Source organism: Ammodytes marinus (assembly GCF_949987685.1).
Source record: "Ammodytes marinus genome assembly, chromosome: 1".
NCBI lineage: Eukaryota > Metazoa > Chordata > Actinopteri > Uranoscopiformes > Ammodytidae > Ammodytes > Ammodytes marinus.
In genome coordinates this window covers 22,248,808-22,271,667 of record NC_137230.1, presented here as the reverse complement: position 1 = coordinate 22,271,667, position 22,860 = coordinate 22,248,808, and the positions used below count along the sequence as shown (strand labels likewise).

Here is a 22,860-nt window from a genome sequence, read left to right as displayed (position 1 = left end):
ATGATTCTACACGACGGCACATTACTGATTTAAAACACACACAACTTCATACAACTAACTTCTCTGTAAAGAGAGAATATGTTGATACACCTAATCTTTAAACTAAAAGAATAGGTCATAAATACCTTCCCAGATTAAACTAGATGTTTATATTCTGAAAATAGTATATTTGTTCTATTTTTTTAGGAGGGTGGGTTACAAAATAAGTATCTAATAACTTATACACAATATTGAAACCTTCCGTGAACACGGGAGAAGGATTTTCTGATAACAATATTAGAAAAGGTTTATAGTTTAGCGGAGGTCGACCTTATTATAAGCAGAGGTGACTCTGATAAAATAGGGATTTTTAAACACAGTGTTATATATTGGACATTGTACTTTATTTAGACGTAAAATTCAGGTTAGTCTAGAGGGTAAATGCCGCGTTTTTAAACAAGGAGGCCGGGGTTCGAGTCTCTTACAGGGGACTATGGTGAGCGGAGAGTTTTCTTTATAGAGGAATGATAGACAATTAAAGCATTGTGCCACAAGTTGGTTACCAGGAGTTTGAGAGGACATAACTCATAGACTTTTGATAATAGCTTTTCATTTAGATTAGACTTTTATAGTCGAAATCGTAATAATATGCAGTTACTTACTTTTTTCTAAATATGTTCTGCATTCATAAGATCCAAGAGAAGATGTGTGATGAAATGTATTGAGCTCACAGTACTATACTTTAGTGGCCCCAAAGAAATTGTATAATGGCATGTCTCAAGCACCTCTTCCTCGGCTGACAGGTTTATTGTTCATCATAACATTTATGTGGAAACACAAAATCAATCCCCTTCTCTAAAATTAATTCAAAAGTGCGAAATACAGCAACCTGTGAACCATCAATGGATAAAATAAGCCTTGTTTTTCTATTGTGTTATGTAGTGAGGATAAATATAAAGAAACATCTTGCACAGGGAGATGCATACATCACACCATCAGTTGTGAGTTGTGTCAGGCATGTTTTTTTAAATATGAAACAAAATGCAACACGTTTAAGATGTCTAAGTGTGAGAGGCTTTCATTGACACTCATTACTCTTGAGCAGATGAAGCTATTAATATTATAGGAAGTCTTTGTTATATCTGAAGTTCTCAAACATTTTGCTCAGTACAAAGGCATGCAGCACTCATGTAGTGTGAGATTTGTAGAGACAAGTTCCCAAAAGAGAGGGAGGCAAAAGCCCTTAAAGAGGTTGCGAAGAAACCAGGTAGTGGAACTGGAAAATAAACAACACAACATGACCACGGTTTTGTAATTTACCAACATCTCTCCTTGCAGCCGTCCACCTAAGTAGGTTTCTAGCCCTCTTTTTTTCTTGAGAACAATGCAAGTACTTCATGTTGGTCTTCCTTTCAGGCAGGCCCGGTTCTAGAAAGTCAGACTTGGGGGGGCCCGTAGAAATTTTGGGGGGGCACACTGGGCAGGGAGACCGAAGATGCGAGCGCTCGCTGAGCGCGCGAGCCGAAATTTTTTGCCCTTGTAAGATCTCTGCGTCTGCTTTTTGGCACATTTACTGTGAATTGTGTAGAACACAATATGCAAATAAACGTTGAGTGTTGCTGTGTGGGAAATTTGATTATTGCATGTTTTTTTTCTCCAAAATGTTTATGAATAACATATAATATACATTATATACAACATAATGTGTATATATATAAAATAAATGATTGTGATGTAAGTGTTTTATTGGCTAATTTTATTTGATGCCTCAAATGGTGAATTAAATAGGCCTACTTCCTATTAGTCAATGCATTGTGTGTCTGAATGTGTTCTCAACAGGATAATGCAGAACTGATTTAAAAAAAAAAATACACTTGGTTAACAGCAGCCAACAGTAGCCAGCTAATCTATATTTTACAGTAGGCAATTTAAATCATGTGTGTGTTTGTGTGTCCAACAGGACAAATGCAGAACAGATTTTTTGGGGGTTTTTTGATTTAGTTAACAGCATTCAACAGCAGCCAGCTGATCAATATTAATTTAACAGTAGGTTATTTCAATCATATATATGTGTGTGTGGACCCAATTAATTTTATTTGACATTTTCTTGGACAGCGAACAAAATTTTCCGTCCGATAGTGGGTCGGGAAAAAACCCAGACCCACTATCGAAAAATAAATAAATAAATAAATAAAAAATCTCAAATTTTGGTTGGGGGGGCACAGCTCACATCTGGGGGGGCACGGCCCCCCCTGGCCCCTGGCTACCGCCGGCCCTGCTTTCAGGCCACATTTCTGCTCGATGTCTTGTTTTGGTGAGTGATTGGAGCATTATAATCCCCATCAGCTAAATTCAGGAGTATTTTCCTGCTCAGTGTATTGTCTGTGATGCATCAGTTGGTGTGTGCACTGCTAACGTAGTGGAGCATGAAAGTGATGTTGAAAACAATATTTGACAATGCAGACAAGTGAAAGATGCAAAAAGAGCAAACTACTCTAAATGATACTGTGTGTAAGCAAAGCAGGTTGGGAAAGCATGGATGCAACAATTAGTCAAGGAATGGAGCTGCCTTTTAACACCAGTGAGAAGGTGGCCACATTGATCTGTTGTGTCTGTCCACGTACATTCATCCCAATCATTCTCATAGACAGGTCTCTGTTGAGTGAGCAGGGCTGATTACACATCAGTCTCTGTCAGATTTCCATCTCTTTTGACAGACAGAATCACCTCTGGAAGGCGGAGTCGTTGCCCTCATGAAGCCATGAAGGAGCATACTGAGACAGCATAGTATCTAAACTCAATATTAATATATCAAACAAAGATTTAATATAGCCCAGCAAAATATTGGCATGATTATAGGTTCTCTAGTCTAGTTCACATTTTAATTGCATTTACACTGAACATTTCTTTAATGGAACGTTATACATTGACCAAAGCCTCAACAGCTTGTCTCCACCTTTCTATGACCACCAAACCACAACAGACAAAACACTTTGTGTCAGTGTGGTTGCTTCCCTTATCCTCTCCCTTATCCTTCCCCTTATACACTTGCACTATAACAGTGGAGCTGATGACAGATCACCAATCATTTCTTGTTCTCACTTCTTTTAGGCAAAAGCCTGCAAGTTAAAAACAGCTGTGATGAACGTCTTGATTAATAATAAAAACGATAATCCGGCCAAAGCACAGTAACTATGGAGATGAAAATGGTATTGAGTAAGTGTGCAAAAAACAATAATCAATTTTGAATTGATTGATTTAGTAGAAGGTATACAGTTACAAACTGAATTAGAATACATAACCGGTCTTCATCACAGGAATCACAAGTTCTGGATCCATATACATTTCCTTTTTTTCTCCAGATCTTTGTCAGCACAATTTAATATAGAGTTTAGAAATCTCAAAGGCACACACCCATGTGGTTGTTACCACTGCCAACACATTAGCTCAGCATGCCCAGTATAACACATTAGCATACCAGTGTGATTAGCATACTTTAAGATTTTTTCTTTTTTTCAGCTGGCAGATCTGCACAAAAACTGTTGCAGGTAAATAGAACCCCCCTCTAAAAAAATAGAGAACATATTTGTAGTAGATGCCATAATTTCATTAAAGCTTTAACTGGATCTATTTCATGGCATGACTCATCCAATTTGGCAATGCTGCCATCGGTCATAAGCGGAAGTTGTGTCCGAAAAAGCATTGGGCGGAGTGATATCTCAATGACAGATTACTCTGGCAAGGACACACTTCCATGTGGGAATAGAGAGGTCTACTCCTATTCAGAAGCTGTGGGATGTTCAGCTCAGGGTTTGTTTCTATGCCTTCAGATTCTCCATGAAACCTTTCAGTCCTCTCAATATAGTGTAGCTACAACAAACGCAGACAAAACTTTAAATATGTGGTTCCTTTCAACCCTGGATTACTGTGATTGATTGAAGAAATAAAACACTGATCATTTATTTAACACTTTTTTTCTATCCTGAGAAAAATAGCCGTTGCCAGATCGTTTCCTGGCCCTGGCACTCTGCTTAAGCGATGTGAAATGGAGCGTGGAGAAAGGCCTGGCTGTTGTAATGACTGATTTACTTTCCTTCCAACTGCATCACTATTTCAACAGTGTTCAACACCAAACAACCCCTTAGGGAGGCCCCAAATATTTGGAAAAGTGTCAAATGAATCAATAATGGAATTCCCTTAAGACATCAATCACCTTCATTTTTTTACCTGCTAGTATTAGTGTAGTGGACAATCTGACAGTAATGACCTGTCAGCCAAGTTAGTTTAAGTTGACAGAGAACAAAGTAATTTCTATAAGAACTTTGTCATCAGGCGTTTGCTTAACATTGGCAAAATAAATGAGAGATAAAAAAACAAGGTATGGACTTTTTCTAGATTCCCTGTGAATATAGCTGAGGTTGTTAGTAGTTCTACGAGAATTGAACATAGTCAAGTTTTAAGCAGATAATTGTAATGGATACAAAGTCACAAAATCACCCTGCCATCAATCGCCTACATCTCACCTACAACTACACATTTAAGTCAGTTTGGAAAAAAGTGGTTGACCAGCAGACCGACAATTCCTTGTTAGGGTTAGAGTTAGGGGGTTCACAATTCCTAGAGCCATTGCATGGCTAACAATGTAATAAAACATGTATAGATCCCAATACTGTACAATGTTAAAACAATAAGTGAGTCATTCAAAAACTTCTGATTTAGCACTGAGTTTGTCTGACATGAAAAATTATATATTTGTAATATATAACAGCTTCTGCCATAAATTACATGATTAATAAGTATGCCAGAAAACAATAAATATTATACCAAAAAGACTAAAAAACAACCTGAACCTCTGGGATTTCTGAGCTATGGATGTTTGCTGTGGGCAATGCTCTTCAAATGGAACAGCGGAACAGCCCTCTCTGACTCTAAGAGAAGCTTTCCTTTGAATTACAAGGAGAGGTTTCAGTGATGAATCAGCACCACAGAAAGACATATTTAATTGTAAACACTGTAAGGCCATATCATTAATATTCCTCATACAGTATAACACAGTCAATTAGGATTCAGTTGTATGGGGGAAATAGTCAAGTATTCTCACTTAAATTAAGAATAGCAGATAAAGCAAAAAAAGAAGAAAAGGCAAGAAAAATACAACCATAAATCAAAGCATATAAAACAGACAAGTTGTTTTTCATTGTTTGAGCTGGTATTATATTTAAATCAATTTGTCCATATGATCAAAGAAAACTTAGCTACAGCTACAGGACTCTTTATAATAATGAACCCACAGATACTTCTTTCAGCTTTAAATCATTAAAGTTAGTAAGCACTTCTATCTAATTCAGTTCTGATCTGAAATGCAGATGACAGACTCGGATGATAGAGATACATTAGCACAAATCCCTTGAAAGAATTCTACATATAGATTAAGAAGGAAAACACTCTTGACATAATACATGAGGTGTAATGCTTACTGAGAGCTCATTGCTGACCACAGTTATACTGTATGTACTAAACCTTATTCTATGCCCGAAGCTATTCAATGTTTCTATCAAACCAGCTGATCTCAGACAAATCCCGCCACGGAACTGCACCTCTTGACTTTTCCTTCCCTCACAGAATGACTGCAGAAGCTCGGCCCAGTCACTGATTATGTAATTAGCTTCTGCCATAGCAACACTGACCCCAATTATGTGCAGACTGTGAAATGTAAATTGAACAAAAGGAGCCATACATTTAACCGTTTGATTTCATGAATATAAAACTGAAGCCTTCTGTTTCCAAGATTTTAGGGGGGAAAAAGGCAAATACATATTGTCACAGTGGTCAAACTTGCGTGGAAACTGGTGCAGATCCAGGCGCAAATATCACCAGGTGGGATTTATCAAACTGTCGTACCTCGCCAATCTCAGCGTTTACCAGATCAGCATTGATAAATTAGGCCCATGTTTTTGTAGCCATTAACTTGTAGATGTGTGTTTATGCGTTCCAGTCACTGTTAGATAATTCAACACGTACTGCGAAATACTATCATAAAAGTATTTTAAATAAATGATTGTAGATGCTATAGAAATGAATAAATATTTGATTGAAATAGTCAGAATCCTTCAGTTGATACGTCTCTTTAGCCCGTCTACGCCCGTGCATGGAATCAAAAACATTGTGCAACATCAAGCAAAAATTAAGATTTGTATCTCCACCCAAGGCCACAGATGTTGCATGAGTTAATCGCAGCATGCACCAGGGAAGAACACAAGGAAACACCCTGGATTCTTTGCGAGGTCATCACAGGGTAAACACGATAACATATGCAGAAGCACCTAAGGGCAAATTATTTTAAGTCCCCTGTCAACCCGGGCTACATGTCATGTAGGGCTGGAAAAGAATGTAGCCAGTCCAAATATAAAAGAAATAAAAAATAACAAGACAAAGAAAAAGAGTTTTAAATATCGACCTCTGTAGCTTAGTTCAGTTCCAAACAAAAGAAAAAAGAAAAAAAAATGAAATATTTCAACCTAGGAAAATGAACAGCCATATCACAAACAAGTAATCATTGGCAACTTTGCATAATGAAAATAAGTAAAGCTCTATGGGCAGCAGGTTGATTAAAACAGCAAATGACAGATGACTTGGTGAAAGTGAAGGAAGAGGAGGAATGGAAAGGCTTACACTGTGTTGCATTGTCCTCCACACAACCCTCTGGGAGCCGCAGCCAAAATGAAGAAGAAAGAGATTTAATTGGACATCGGAGAAATAAAGACTGAGAGAGACAGAATAGGAGCAGAAGAATGTCTATTAGTTAGTCAAGCAAAAAGTTAAATGATATATGGTGCTGCTGAAATATCCCATCCACCAGCCTAATCCCATTTAGCACCTCAGACCATTTTATTCACAATTAATTTCCCACTGTGAGATCTGTTTGCAAATCTGCTGCCGTAAAATTGGATCAATGCAAAGATTGGGGACATGCATACAAACAACAGTGTGACGTGTATACTAAAGTCTGATGTGGTCTAATAACAGTAGTTATTTCATTCAATGCAATCAACTGAGCTTGTCAAAACATTGTACATTCATGCTTTAGTGTCCAGCAGATTTAGAGTAAAATGAGCTAGAAGTCTTACCCTGAGCAACCAAATTCACTTTTTCTAAGAAGATATTTTCAGTATACAAGATGTTGGCTTGGGAAACTTGGAGAAATTAATGATTAAAGATAGTGAATCCCCTGTATTCCCTCTCTTTTTTTCCCTGTTACACTCTTTGGATGTGTACGTTATGAGTCAAAGAGGAGGATTTGGTTTAGATTTTTCAAACAAAGCCTGTATTTAAAGATATGCTGAATTAAGGAACACAATTTTTAAAAGGATCTGGCTATGTTTTCCGACAACCATTGTAGAGCACTTAACAAGTTCATTTCTTACAATTACAACTTGTATTTGGGAATATAGAGACCACTTATAAAGACAGACGCAAGTACACTCTGCAGCCTTTGATCTTGTTCCCTGCTCCAGCATATTTTCCATTTTAATCCTGTCAAACAATTTATACAGCAGAAGATTATCAACTGCAGTGCCTTTTATTCAAAAGACAATAATGTATTTCATAAATGGATTTGCCAATTGGACAGAGGATTACGGAGGCATTTGCTAAATGGATTGGTCAAAGGACAAATTCATGACGTGAAAAAAGATGGTTTAATAATCCACTCCATGGACTGAATGTTGTAGTTTTTTTTTTGTCTTTTTTTACTTATATGTCTTCCAGTGAAATGTATCCATAAAACAGAGGTTGTACAACACAACACATTTGTTCAAGGGGAAAAATCTATAAAGGATTTTTTTCAGGAAACTGCAGTGTGTTTTTGCTGGGCGGGAATAACAGTGTTAAATCTAACAAAGCAGATTACCATACTGTTTGTAACTCATTATCTCGGTTTATACCACAAATGTTTGCTTTGGTAAACAGTCCTATTCTTTTTAACATTCAGACATTTGAAAGCATAGCCTGACTTCGAAAAAAGAATAATATACTTATTGAATAATTTACTCTTCTATATAATTACATTATAACCCGTTTAAAAATGGTATATTTGTAGGGCCCTTGTGAGCACTCACAGACATCTCAGCAGCAAATATTATGTAGCCAAATTGCAAAATATGGAAATTGTAGGCGGAAGTCATGAGAGTTGTGGGTTGTTGGCTCTGGTTTAATATTGTAGTCGACGTAAAGGCGTCTATCTTGCCACAGTATATAATGCAACTTGACACAGACAGCCTCCTACACGCTGCTTTTTTCAGTGGCATGAGGTGGTGCAATGAGTCTCTTAATAGCCTCAATTAATGTCTCAGGATTTGTCATGATCCTGATGTTTGGTGGGTGGATGTCGGATCGGTTTTAGCCTCTTCACGACTGAGTCTCAGAGCAGTACAAATTCTGGGAAAAAGGGCGCAGGTCCTTTTTTTGTGATTACATTATCTGCTCTAATGGTTTCTGCTCTTTTCCTGCAGCGATACACACTCTTAGGTTGTGAGGGAAAGCGTGTGCATTTGTGCTGCAACCTCTCTGAAACTGAAATATTTGAACACAGTACAGTGCGGTCTATATGGACTTCATGACCATGGTTTTACAATGATTTTGTTTCAAATCTTTGAAGGCCATAATGTAATCTCTTCTTCTGGCCTTTGCACCTGAGCCCTGGTAAAATGGCTTTAAGCTCAGTTTGCCTCCACAAAGTATGCCTCCAACACTACATTTTCAAAAACCTCTCAACAGACTCCTGTGCAGTTCTGAGAACTGTTAAAATACGGAGAGAGAAAGGAAGAGTTTACAGAGGTGAATATAAGACCTCTTCAATAAAAACCCATCATGAATTGTCTGCTTCCGCCTGAATTAGGCTTCAAAGTGAAAGCCCAACACTTAGAGAATTATTTTAGGGACGTATCAGGTTTCTCTTGCTTATGATCTGCTTTAAGATGTGTTTCTACTCTACAGTTATCTCTCCCTAAGAAATCTTTAAATATCTTTTTTATATCACTTTTTTATATCCCACTGTTAAGTCGGATTATTTCTCTCCGTTTTTCCATTTCACACTCAAAATGCATACCAAATGGATCCTCAAGTTTGATTCAAATCACCCTTTTCTATTTCAATTTACTAATTTATTTATATATTCTTTTCAATCCAAGTGTTGTACAATATTGCTGTTCCTATATTGTCTCTGTATGTACCAGTCTATCCAGGCTTGTTCCTGCTGCTGTGGTTGGCCTCTCTTCCGGGGTGTAGGGTCTGAAGCGAGCACTGAACACGTCTGAGATGCCGCGTGCAGACCTGCCTATTCCTGATGGCTTTGGCTGGCCACATCCTTGAAAAACCTGGAGTAAACAAAGGGAGATACAATTACCACAGGGAGGAGGGAAGCACAAGGGTATTGTAGTGTTTAGCTTTAGAGCATCTTAAAGAAAGAACCTGGTTTTGCAACATTAACAGAATAATTTTCTAAATTATAGTTATTAGGTGTGAGCTTCCGGTTGTGGGGCTGAATAGTTACCAGGTTCATCGTCAGTCTGAAGCGGCATGCATTGCCTGGAACGTTTTTTCTTTTATAGAATACATATCATTTTAAATCCCATAAAAGTTGCAGTTTGCCTACACCACTGACATCTTTCTCTTGAAAAGCCTCCAAGCACCATTTCTGGACTGTGATTTGAGATATAAAACCCATATAGAGCCAGCCTGCCAAGTGTCATAGTGGTGGCAAAAAAAAAGAAAATTAACCCTTGCTATGTTGCCAGCAGTTGTGAGACCATTGTCACAATCTAAAATATGGTCTTAAAAAATAAATTTTAATCTCTTACATTTGACCAGGATTTATATCAAAAAGCAAAAAGTGACAACAAATTCATCAGAAAAATGCATTACAGATTAGAATAGGCAATTAATAATACCCTTACTTCTTATTTTTAATAGAACCATTTTGAATTGCAACCCTTGACAAATGTGGCGTAGGAAAATATAGAAATGAAGTATTTCATAAATATTCAGCCAGACTGCTTATTGGTATTTGATAATTGCACACCATGGGTAGAAATAAAATCACAGTTAAGAGAAAGCCATTCAAATTCCCTGGTATAAAACAAGTTTTGGTGTTAATAGTGAGACAAAAAAAGAAGAAGTGTGGATAATTTATACTTTAGCCTTACACTAATCAATGTGTAATTCAAAGAGGTTCATTGTGAGAATACATTGTTTTCAGATGGCTTGGTCTCTACAGTACACCCCCAAACAGCACAGCTCATTAGCATTCCTATCTGGCCTGTCTGCTGGCCCATGGCTCAGGCTGTGATGGAGCACTCTGCTGTGCTGCATGGCTGTCATGACGAGAGGCTGTCTTTTCTCTAATATTTATCAATTCTTCACCATGATTACAATTTCACTGTCCTGTGCATCACACAAGCAGAGCGATTTTCAGCAGGTCTGTGCAGAAGGAATAAAGGGTCAGTGCAATGTAGCCTGACATATTCCACAAAGCTTGGTGATTGTGGAAGGACTGCGTATGGTTGAAATGTGAATGTAAGGAAAGATTGTAATCTCAGAACAATCTGTCAGCCAAGAGCAACCCTAAAGAGATGGTGTGTCAAGTGCAGAGACAATGGGAAGCATTGTACATTTCAGCCCTCCTGATATGGAACATTGTATGATTATCTAATTCACACAGTCCTTTGCAACTCTGGCATGAAAAAAGGCCAGACTACATTAAAGGATGAGAATAAAAAGTTGAACGATAAATGTGCCTTTAGGCGAGATAGAATGTGATGATTGTTATGTGTGCGTGATAATATCCTGGATGTGCTGCTTAAAATCTGAAACTATTGCAAAGACTGATTAGCAATTGAAACTCTAGAGGCTGAAGAGGAAATGAGCTGCTTCTCTTGCATCTTTGCCAATTTCAGTCTGGAGGAAACTTCGAGACCAGAGTTTCCATCCTACATCCCAGGTGTGGTTCGGTTTAGACTCGTAAAAACTTTTATGTTATGGAAAGATTGTGGCTATGTATAAATATGGGAAAAGTAAACATATTCTCTCTCAGGCTTCAACACAGTGTTTTAGTGAGCGCATATAGAAGGAAAAAACAAATCAATCACATGGACTATGAACACTTTGTGATACACTCATTCGCATTCGTTAGTATTGTGTCTCAATATAACTGTCATGTCTATTGGTACACATCTTGTAAGGTTCAATGTTATCCATCCTTTTGCGCTAATAATTAAAATCCAATCAAATAAAGCTAATTAAGAATACAGTACCTTGGCTGAGACTTGCATGCTGTTGTCCTGCATGGTCATGATAGCCTCAGAGATCTTGACGTCGATTGGCTCTATTACTGCTTCAATGTTGAAGGGTCCCTCCAGTCTGTCTGCCACTAGTAACATAGCATCTGTCATAACACAGAGGACATATGTCAGCCCAGAGATATTAAACACACACACACACACACACACACGCACACACACACACACTCACACACACACTCACACACTTGACCACTTCTGTTTATGCAAAAACGTCAGTATGTTCACATCATCTTTGAGTATACTCAATGTGAAAACCTCAGGGTGCTCTGCCCTACTACGTGTCTATGACAAGTGTCCAACTTGTCCAAATGTGTTGCTTGCCAATATGAACAAACTCAAGATACACCTGCCAGAGTCTATATCTAAACACAGTATCACAGTATAAGGAAGAGATACAAATATAGAGCTCTGGTGTTTTGCTACATCAAGAACAAATTAAAATGTAATGTGCTAAGCATAGAAATAGCTTATACATAAAAACATCAATGATTTGGTCTTTACTTGTTCGAAATAAATACATTTCCAATTCCAATTGATCTGCATACATGCTCATCACTCCAATTACACACAGTTTGACAAGACTTCTGATGTATTCATCTATAACTTATTGAATACATGTCTGTGTATGATGTTTACAATCAATTCCCTTTTAAACCTCCTCTTGTGTGTTTGTTTCATGTTAGTACTTTTGTGTTCCCAGTCAAAAAATACATTTGTATGAGCACTCCTTCTATTTAAAAGGGAGTTAAGTTCTTTCTATCAAAATGCAGGTGGAAGTAGGGCTTTTGGGGCCCCAGTAATTTGGGACTGACCCGCACACAACATGGGGGTTGATTGCATCTTAGATACTCAGTCCTTCAATTAATTTTTTTTGTCAAACATTAATTCCATTAAATAGCTAAAGCAAGCATAACTTAATAGAATCATCTGGTGGGAAGTGATGAAATTAGGTACATATAGACTGTATTTATTGTTTCATTGTTTTTGTGCCAAAACCCAACATCTTCACATCCAGGCATGTCCTTAGAAAACTCTCTGAATTGTTTTTCTTTGTACTAATTTAACAGGTAGCATACAAAAAGTTTTGAAAAGGTTTTAAAAAACAACAAAAACAACACAGGAATCATGACCTTATTACGTTGGATGAGTATTGGCGTAGATCCATACCTCAATTAGATTAGCCACCAAACTGTCACTGTTTATTTTCATTAAAACAATGTAATATTAATATGTTCAATCAGAGAGATAGTAGTATTGATTGTGTATGCTGCAACATGTCAGTGGTAAAAATAATGCATTTGATATTTTCATTAGACTCTATCTTGTCTCTCACAAAAGTAATTAAAAGTCCACTGAGTCTTGTCTGCGAGGCTTGCTCTGGTTAAATGGCAAGGCCAAAGAACAGTGATATCAAGAAGTATTACTTCCCTGTGCACTAACTTTTGCAGGGATGTGGACCAATCATGAAAGACCGATTTGCCCTCCATGGAGGCAAAGGGGCAGAAGGAATCTACTGTAGTATTATGGAGTCTTTTTTCTGCTTTTCATTTTAAATCCACACATTTCGATGTTTTGTGTGCTGCTGTTGATGCTATTGACACTTTTTTGAGAGGTTTGTGAATACTCCTGGCACTTTTAGGAGACGTTTGAGTAAATGTTTGTTATTGTGTTCTCCATGACAACCAGTCAACAAGTTATTTACCTACAGGACCAGCTGATATCACTCTCCAGATCTCTGCAACTGCCTGGAATGAGACCTTAAATTGTTGTAAACAACTTGAGAAGGAGAAAGTGCGGTGCAGATCCACTGCCCAACTGAGAGAAGGAAGGAATGGTTTCACTGATGCATGGCTGCAAGAACATATTCCAGACACTAACGCCACCGTCCCAGATTTTCAAACTGTGCATTCAGACAAAGACTGCAGGCAAAGTGGGAAGATGAAAGGAGGATGTATTACTTTGTTTGTGAACAACAGAGGCTTCAGTTCTCCATGGTGTTAGCTATAGGGACCTGAAGGTCTGCGTGAACCTGCTATGTAGGATTCTTCCACACCTCCTTCAGATACTGAGCCAGGATTCAGGAGAAAGTTCAAGAGACATCCTGCCTTATTCTAAGATCTGCCCTTAATGACTACAGACCGGCGGCTTTAAAATAAACACACATAATCAAAGTCCTGGTGATACTCATATTTGGCCCATCTCAGACCTTAGGTGAGCACCTTTCTGGAATCACTCCAGTTTGCATCGCCACAAAGTTGCAGTAGAAGAACAATCTATCTGCTTCATTGAGCCCACGAAAACAAAACAAGAAGTAATGTGAGGGTCTTGTTTTGTGATTTTGCTAGGGATTTTAACACAACCCAGCCAACACTGCTGCTTGAGAAGCTCTAAACGATGCAGGTAGATGCCTCCTGGATTATTAACAACCTGATGGGTTTGTGCGGCAGAGAGGATACATTTCTGAGCATGTGGTTAATAGCACAGGAGCACAGCACTCTCATCTTTCCTCCTTATTTATTCTAACTGGCTACTAGTCTGTAATCGTGACATTTTCAGCTGCACTACATGGATTCGGAATGTAAGACAAGTTTATTTTTTAATTTAAAATTGAATTTAAATTAAATGTTTTCACATAAACTATCTATTTTAATATCACGGTTTTATTTAAGTACACATGTTAAAGAAAAAGCCTTGTTATTGACAACTAATTACATAAAAGACCAAAACCAACAGTGCTTCAATGCTTCTATCAGTACATTCTGATACCACTCATTCATAAACTAGTTTGAAGCGGCACAGAGGCTACAAAGACAATATTTGCCAATATGACCAATCTTTAATAGGTGTTCATCTTTTTGTGGAATTTAGTTACAACAAAACACTATAGATACATATCACCAATAATGTTCTCTGCTGTCTAATCACTGTTAATGTGTCATTGTTTCTGCACAGTTCACAAATCAGTTTCACCAATGAGCTGTGAGCAAATGTGGGACTTTGGGAGAAAAACAATACAGAGTACTTAAACAAAATCAGGGCAAGAAGTCCTCATACATACATGGCAAACCAGGTCATGTGTTAGTGCCCTCCTTAACGGTATGATGATAATGAGTGTTTATTGATAGGCAATCGTATAGTTAAAACTCCTTGGTTTTAGTTTCAGGACTGCCATGGTGGTTAAAGGAAACAACTAGTGACTGTTGGTAGGAGATGGAACATGAACCCTCATCTAAAGCATCAAAGCAGCTGTTTGTTTGACATTTAAATATTCTAACATTGTGTACTGTAGCCTTGTGTGGAAACTTCTACTTAGTCAGTGAGAAAAGCTTAGGAGACTCGTAAAATTGACAGAGAAGACCATTGGAGTAAGTCAGGTATGGCTTTCACAATTACTGTGCAACAGGCCGGCACTGAGGCAAGCCAATACCCTTCAAAACTGTCCTGACCAGCCGTTGCAGAATGAGTTTGAGCTCCTGCCCTCAGGCCGGCATTTCAGAGTGCCTGTCATGAGACCTAAGGAACATAAAGTCTGTCTCTCCTCTCAGTGGCTATTGACAGGGCTGGATATTAAGCTCACCCGCTTCACTGAGGGGAGTGATTTAGAGGACAGGTAAGCGCAGAGGAGAGAGCACTGGCCCGTTTAAAGAGAGGTGAATTAAAAGCGTAAAGATTAATACTCAAACCCTGTGATGCCAATTAACATGTAATTAAGTTGTAATAATAACCAGGGGCCATGTCTCAGCCCAGCAAATCTTTGCAACCATTTACTACAACCCAAACTCTTAAAAATTGCTTTAAACCATAGATTTAAAAATATGGGACTTAAATCTGGGACTTAAAAAGTGTTATCATGTTAAATATAACATGAGTTGTTTTGCTTTTGCACTGAGCTACAGTCATTTCATTTTGGGTTCAACTGTTTATTTTTATTCCATATTCTGGTCCTGATGTGATGTTGTGCGATTGGCCATTTTTTTTAACCTTTTCCATCTGCCCGCTCTGATAGGTTTAATTGGAAAATCCAAGGCTATTAAAACAAATTACAAGGAGCATTTCGGACAAGCAGGCTGTTATTTGCTATTGCCATGGTGAGATTGAGTACATACAGATAATTCAGAGAGTTTAGAGTTAGAACTTAATAACTCAAGTTATTACCCAAGCAACTCAAGCAACAGTGACTCTGACTTAACCTGTTTTGCAGGGAACTATTGATCCTTCAAGAAGTTCACAAACCTTTTTATAGTACTTTTCTTGGTGAAAATTTGACTTCTTGCTGGAAATTTGACTTGTCGGTTGGAGAAGTGATTATAGACTATACTAGATTGCTACTGTATAATTGAGAACGTTTTTTAAACTTGTCATGGTCCACAATGCAAAATGATGTATTGTATTACTGCGATAAGTGGTGTCTGGGGTAAAATGTGATTATCATATCGTATAATTCAGTTTATTTAGAAAAAAGAGATTTAGATGTGTGTACTACAACCTTTTCCACCCACTGTCAAATCACAGCATGCCAAACCAAACCGTAAATCCTCCAGATAACCACAAAACACAATTTGGTAAATAAGCTTCTGACAATGATTTTTATTTTTCAAAATAAACCTGTTCATGTGTTAGGTCCAATGTCTTCTAAGCCAGACCTGTGCTTTTATTTGGACTGATTGAAAAAAGCTATGGGTAGACTCCTCTCTTGTCTGTTGGTGGCTGCACCTTTGAAGAGCACTCCTGTTTGTTTACTCTGGAGTCTCAAATTGGGCGTGATGCTTGGTTTGATTTCCATCAGGAGCTGGCTGGAGGTCACAGCACGGGGCCAACCTGAGTCCTGTGAAGTCTTCAGCTGCTTAGCAGAGTACTGCTCTAATGCTACCGCAGGCAAAGCCTCTGTTGAATTCTGTGAAGGTTGAGGTGAAATTGGCAGTGATTCTCTTACTCATTCCATAAAAGACTCTTATTAGAACTTAATGGTATCCTCAGTTGAGTTCTGACAACCTATTTTTCATATAGCTTAATGAATATTTGATGGATGGTGAGTGTGAGTCAGCCGTATGAACTGCTATGAGGAAGGGTTTCTTCCTATGCTTAAATAACGTCTGATATTATGTCACATACGGGAGCACTTTTAAAAAACAATGGCCTGCTGATTAATAGCATCATAAATATGAATCTGTTGTAACCATAAATCTTTAGGAGGGCAAAAAAGCTTGTAACATTACTCTTAACATCTATACTAGTGATTTGATCACCACTGTGTAGTCACAGACTTCTTGATTCGTTTTGGTACTTATGGCACTGCCCATTGGTTGAATTCTAAATGCCTATGAATGCAGGTATAGGGATTTTTAGTTTTTTCATAATTATATGAAAAAAAAGAAGACTTTTGTCAAATATTCTAAATCGTTTTACATGTTTCTTTTAACTAGATCGCGAATCAGCAGCAGTTTGTTACTGCAGCCAATTGGCCTTCTGGTGTTCATATGAATTAGGCTGTGAATATTTCTGCTGCATTGGACATTATGGACATAATGCAAAGAGAATTGCCACCCATAGCGCCCATAAATAGAAGTCTACCCAATGATTCAGTTGTTTAGAGTGAGATCACCATCTCTCAGTACAAATTGGAAAAAGTGTCTACATACAAACACTGTGCATCCAACAATAGAACTTGAGAGTTGAGACAGCTTATCACTCCATTGACAAAGGTTGCACTCATCATGAACAGTTTTCAAATTAACAGTGCAACAGCTTCTCTAAACTCCCCCAATGAATGGATTTAATACACTGCATAAACATGTGATGGAGACAACTGGGTCTTTGCCACAAACAAAACAAACACTTTCATAACATATTCCCATAGAAATTACATTGCAAATACATATTCGATGTGGAGAGCAGCTCCATGTCAGGGCGACATCTCTGCGCCGTGGGACATGGTTCCTTGTTTACATGCTTTGTTAGTTTGACAAGCCGGGAGGAAAACTACACAGGCTTTGCTCAGAAAGGGAATGTGCCAACTAAATGCAACAATATGGATCTTTGATGAGTTGTCTGCTGCTGTTGTTTCATTTCCATTGTCTTTGTTTATCACACTATATACTAGTATTTATATATTGCAAATGAATCATGAAGTGCCATGCAGTTCATTAAGACCACTGAAACTGGAACAAAATACTGATGAGAAAAAAAAATATTGTTGTGCATTTACTGGGTCCAGTTTTAAACAGGATCATGACTTTACATTAAGTGCTGTTCAAAAATCAAGTATAATGGTTTGGATCAATAATATTCGGTCTGAATATTGATTGGTGACTGTTTATCATGATAGTTCATCCATATTAGCCTTAACATTACCTGATGACTGGTCCAGGGATTTACCAAGACTCTCCTTATTATAATTTACCAAGGGCCAAAAACTTTCAGTTCCTTCAGAAAGCATTAAATGACCAATGCCAATGATTGAGCATTTTATGAATTCCTAACATTATTTAAAATAAACTATATACATTTCCAGTCGACATATGTGTACAGTTGAACAAATATGAAACAAGCAATAGAAAACCATAGGATTAATTTAAAGCAGTCAGTGCCGTGAATCTGTCCTTTAGAGACTAACTGGGGTAAAGCCATGGATTATTTTTTGTCAGGCCACTGAGCTCTGTGACATGTATTTGAGGGGTTCAGTCTCAGTAGATGAAAACACAAAGACAGGCAAGATTATAAACACATTATGTCACTGACAATGTTTTTTCTACAATGCAAAGATCCTTTCCAGTCTAATTTTACCAGAGTACAAAACGGGAAGGTGTTTCAAATGATCCATCAATTAAACAGAAAGGAAATCAATCGTGTGAACTGCAAATCAGCTAGTTCCTATTAATCATTGTTCCATCAGGTTTTATACAGTATCAATATCCCTCACACACAAGAAAACCTGCAATTTTCACCTTTGTTAAGCTCACTTTTTAGGCACATCGAAAGAAAAGGTGATGTCCATGTTACAGGGGCCCACCACTTAACCCTTTAAATCTTACCCAGGGCTATCCTGTCTAAATGCAAACACTGCTTCACCACACAATGTTTTCCAGTTTGCAGCAGCCAGAGGTGAATCTATTGCACAAGACTCACACACTCGCCCTACATACAGTAGGCTATGTGTCTGTCTTTGGGAAGTCTCCACAGACTTCTCAAAAAATGCACTTACAGAATAATTCTTCATACAGATTTATTTATTTATTTTGCGTTATTTACTTTTGGCTGTGTCTGTTTTACTTTGGCTCATCTGAAGTTTCAAATACCTTGTCTGTTGTTCCCCACATATAAACTCTCATGTAATTTTAATTTATTTTTATTTTTATTATACTACAGCTGCAAGGCACTACTTATTCTGCTGGCTAACTGCTTATCTTCCTGTGCTGCCTTTCAGCTATTTGTTTATTTATTTTCTCTTACAGCTGAGCAAATTGAATGTCACACCATAATGAAATGAATGCAAAATGGTGGCTGCCCAGAAGGTTCAGAAAGTAACCATCTTTCAAAATATGAAAGGAATGCTTTCAAAAAATGGTCACGATTCAAGTGAAAGAATAAAGTAAATAATTTGGGAAATATGCTTAGACATCTTGCCGAAAGTTAGATGAGAAGATCAATACCACAGCAGCAGGCGATTAACTTAGCTTAATATAAAGAATGGTAACCGTTAACAGTGCTTTGTTCTGTAAGGCCATAAATGATCAGTTTTTGTATGGATCAAACACAAGAGATATGATGTGATAATTAGTGACTTTTAGGGGTGCTGGTTGGCAGATGTCTTCAGACAGAGACCAGCTTGTTGCCCCCCCACACGCCTGCCATCAGTCGTCATGCTAAGCTAAGCTAAGCTAAGCAGCTGGTGGCTGTAGCTTCATATTTATTATAGCACAGACACAAGTGGTAATATAATAATTGGTCATTTAGACAGTGGTGGTATCAATCATCTCTTCTAATCTTCTAGAAAACGGATGAGCAGCACACATCCCAAAATATCCAGCTCTCCTTTCGGTGCTGAATATGTGTTTTGAATAGGTTAAGATGTGCAATAACATTATACCATTGTTAAAATGTTTTAGTGTGCAAGTTTTGTGGAGGAAATAAAGTCACTAAATAAAAAGAATTGCTGGCCATCAGGTATAACCAAAATATTATGTTGTAAGCATTCCTGCCACATCCACAGACGAGCAGCTTTTAACTGATTCTGTACAGCCAGCAGCAATTAGAAAGAAAAAAATACTGGTTCTCCATTTTGCGGAGGATATGGACACTTCCACTGGGCTAATTGAGTCATCCAGCCCTCAGCTCTTTGACAGACAGAAACCCACTAGCTATAGCTTGTTTGTTCCTGCCATGTCTGTTACTGAGATCATCATGCTTGATCTCAGCTTGATCGCATCTGAGTCTGTGTGTGTTTGTGTCCGGGCAAATGTCTCAGGTTTAACATAAAGATCCAGTATTTTTTTTTACCACTGAAGGGAATTGTTCAGCTAAAGCATGTGGATGTCAAGGCACACGTTAGAGTTTTTTTTACAGTAAGAATAATTTTTAATTCCACACTTTGCAGTAAAGCAGGGTACAAGCTAAGTATCTGCCAAGCTATTTATATAATTTAAAGTGAAGCACTGGCAGTGTGTTCATCTTCATACTCTCACACCCATCACAGCGAGTCCTTCTTGGAGGACATTTCAAATGTTGGCTTGGGTTTTCATGAACGGGGGGTTTGTGGGGAGGTCCAGTTACACTGGGACACACTCCATGCAATTAAAAAGAAATGAGCTAATAAAATCAATGAAGATCACTTTCACTGTGGTGTCAAAGGACAACACAATACTATATCTTTATTAGGAAGAATTATGTGTACACAGCACACACGCAACAAGGGAATGGAATGGGATTTACAAATTGCTTCTCATTTAAAGAGCTAGAAAGAGTTCTTCACTTCTAATATAAATCCATTAAAAAAGAACTGACCATTTAAGCCCCCGCACCCATTATGTACTGGTGCTAAGCTAGTCAATCTTTCCATTCTCTTGTGGCATATATAGTTATGACGGTAGTTTACCACTCACAATTCTTTGTTATTTTTAAAACAATGGGTTCCTGCTTTTCAGACAGAAGTTGACAAAAGTAGGATTATTATTTTTCAGTCTGTAATTCTCAGTTTTAATGGAAGAAATAACATCTGTGATTTGCCATTTTTATCCACCCTAGCCAGCCAGTAAATTAAAAACTAGTGTTTCTGAATGAAATTGGGTAGAAGAGTAGCCTCCAAATCCAGACCTGCCGCTGGCAAATTAAATTTTATGTGCATTTTGGTCTGGGCACGATCCATTGAAGCTCATTAGATATGTCAGAAAATGCTGATCTACCAATCAAATCGTTCTATCTGATATGGGCGGGCCAGAGCCCTATGTATGGTGCTATGGGGCGGACGTAACCGGATGACGACAGTGCTGTGCATGCACCGTCAAAGCATTGATAGTAAACAACAGAGATGGCTGCGGATATGTTGTTTGAGTTTAAGACGGCTTTGGCCTCGACACCTAACAATTTGGAAGATGGCACTAAAATCTTTCATTAGAAAGAGGAATGTTCTGTTTTGCCGATCGACCACGGCAAAAGTTTAATTTACCAGTTAACCCCGCTGTTCGCTAAACTAACGGGGCTTAATATGTCACTTTGTTCATTGCTCTGATTGGTTGTAGTGCTATCCAATTGCGTGCAATGGTATTTGAAATGCACGCATAGGTGCCAAGAAAACAGAGGTCATCACCCACAACATCTCACCGGAGCATCAACCACTGACAACAACTGGTGGAACTGTGCTGAAGGAAGTCGTGGACTTTAAGTATCTGGGCTCATGGGTCAACTCAACCGAGCAGGACCTAAAGGTGAGGAAGGCACTCGCATGTAGGGCCCTGAACGGCATGACCTGTGTGTGGAACTCCAACCTCCCCCGTCAAATCAAACTCAGCTTTTTCTTTGCAACGGTAGAGTCTGTTCTCCTCTACGGCAGCGAATGCTGGTCCCTGAAGCCAACCTTGCAGAAGTCCGTAGACGGGTGGTACACCAGAATGCTGAGTGCAGTACTAAACATCAGCAGGAGCACACATGTTACTAACAGTAACCTGTATGTAGGATTACCAAGGGTTAGCGAGAAAGTAGCTTCCAGAAGAATGAGACTGGCAGGACACTGCCAAAGACACCAAGAGCTGCCAGCCAGCAAACTGGTACTATGGGAACCAAACCATGGGCATCGGTCGCGAGGACGTCCCACACTTACCTACGTGGATGTACTCAAGAAGGATGCAGGAGCGCAAAGTACCAATGAACTGGCCAGATGTATGGAGAATCGGGATGACTGGAAGCAACGATGACTCGTCTGAGGACGACCTAGAGAGAGACCCTTGATCGTTCTAGATATGGGTCTGGATTTCCAGGCTAGTAGAAGAGGTCTTGAAAAAACACTTGCTGACTACCATGCACGTAATAAAGAAGCATTGTTCTCATAAATCTATATATCCTAGTATTCTATGACATGTATGACAAAGACATTTATTTTATTTTACACTGTTTGGCTGCATACATACTTGATCACATTATCTAATAAGTAAGTTGTAAGCTAAAATGCCGGACATGCAAACAATTGCAGCTCAGGCTGGAGCAGATTTTTCCTTTCAGTTTTACTAGTGGCTTGGGTTGATGAAAAGCTGAAAAAGATACCAATCTTCAAACTCATTAGATTCTAAGTATTGCTCTAACAGTCCTGTGCACACATTGCTTGAACATGTAAAGAAATCCACAGCCTGACGGGCCTCTCGTGCCTAGTTACGGTTGCAAAAGTAGGAAAGTTAATTAAAATCTGCGATTCATTTGATCCATGAGTAGCTTATCGCGTTGATCAAAGTGTCAGCCTGAAAAACAAAAGTAGTGTGTGAGAAACAGCACGTTTCTCCCTCTCTTTTTGTCTCTGTGTCTCTCTCTCTGAGGGTATTTTAACAAGGTGCTGACAAGAAAAATGATAATGATGTGTCTGTCATGATGCAGAGCTTGGTAAATTTGTCATGATGGCAGGTAACTGATGGTCTGGTATCCTCTACTGGCCAGACCATGAATTCTTTATCCCAACACACGCACGCACGCACGCGCGCGCACACACACACGCACGCACGCACGCAGGCAGGCAGGCAGGCACGCACACACACACACACACACACACACACACACACACAAAAACTTAAAAGTCAGGATGCCCAAAATCACTCAGCACATGGTACAAGCAGGTAAATCACATCCTTCCTCAGGTTTATTCTCCTTGTTCACTGACAGTCCTTCATCCATTTGCATCTCGAAAGCCATGCGGTCATTACGGTAACCTTTACAAGCTGTCAACTACTGTACTGTGACTGTAACTTTGAAATCTATGACATGGATGATGTAATCATTCCTCTTCTTCTGCGTAGTGATATAGCTACATCATATTCAAAAGGTCGTT

The 22,860-nt window shown here is 38.5% G+C and overlaps 1 protein-coding gene across 1 annotated transcript in view; it reads right to left on the bottom strand.

The window, feature by feature from the left end:
* LOC307255586 (glypican-6-like) overlaps positions 1-22,860 on the bottom strand; it is a gene marked incomplete at both ends in the record, with an annotated part of 122,993 nt that overhangs the window by 16,243 nt on the left and 83,890 nt on the right. The window contains 3 exons of the mRNA XM_080034283.1: positions 6,652-6,681; positions 9,210-9,353; positions 11,289-11,419. Coding sequence (XP_079890409.1) covers positions 6,652-6,681; positions 9,210-9,353; positions 11,289-11,419 — 305 coding nt within the window. The remainder of the gene's footprint in view (positions 1-6,651; positions 6,682-9,209; positions 9,354-11,288; positions 11,420-22,860) is intronic.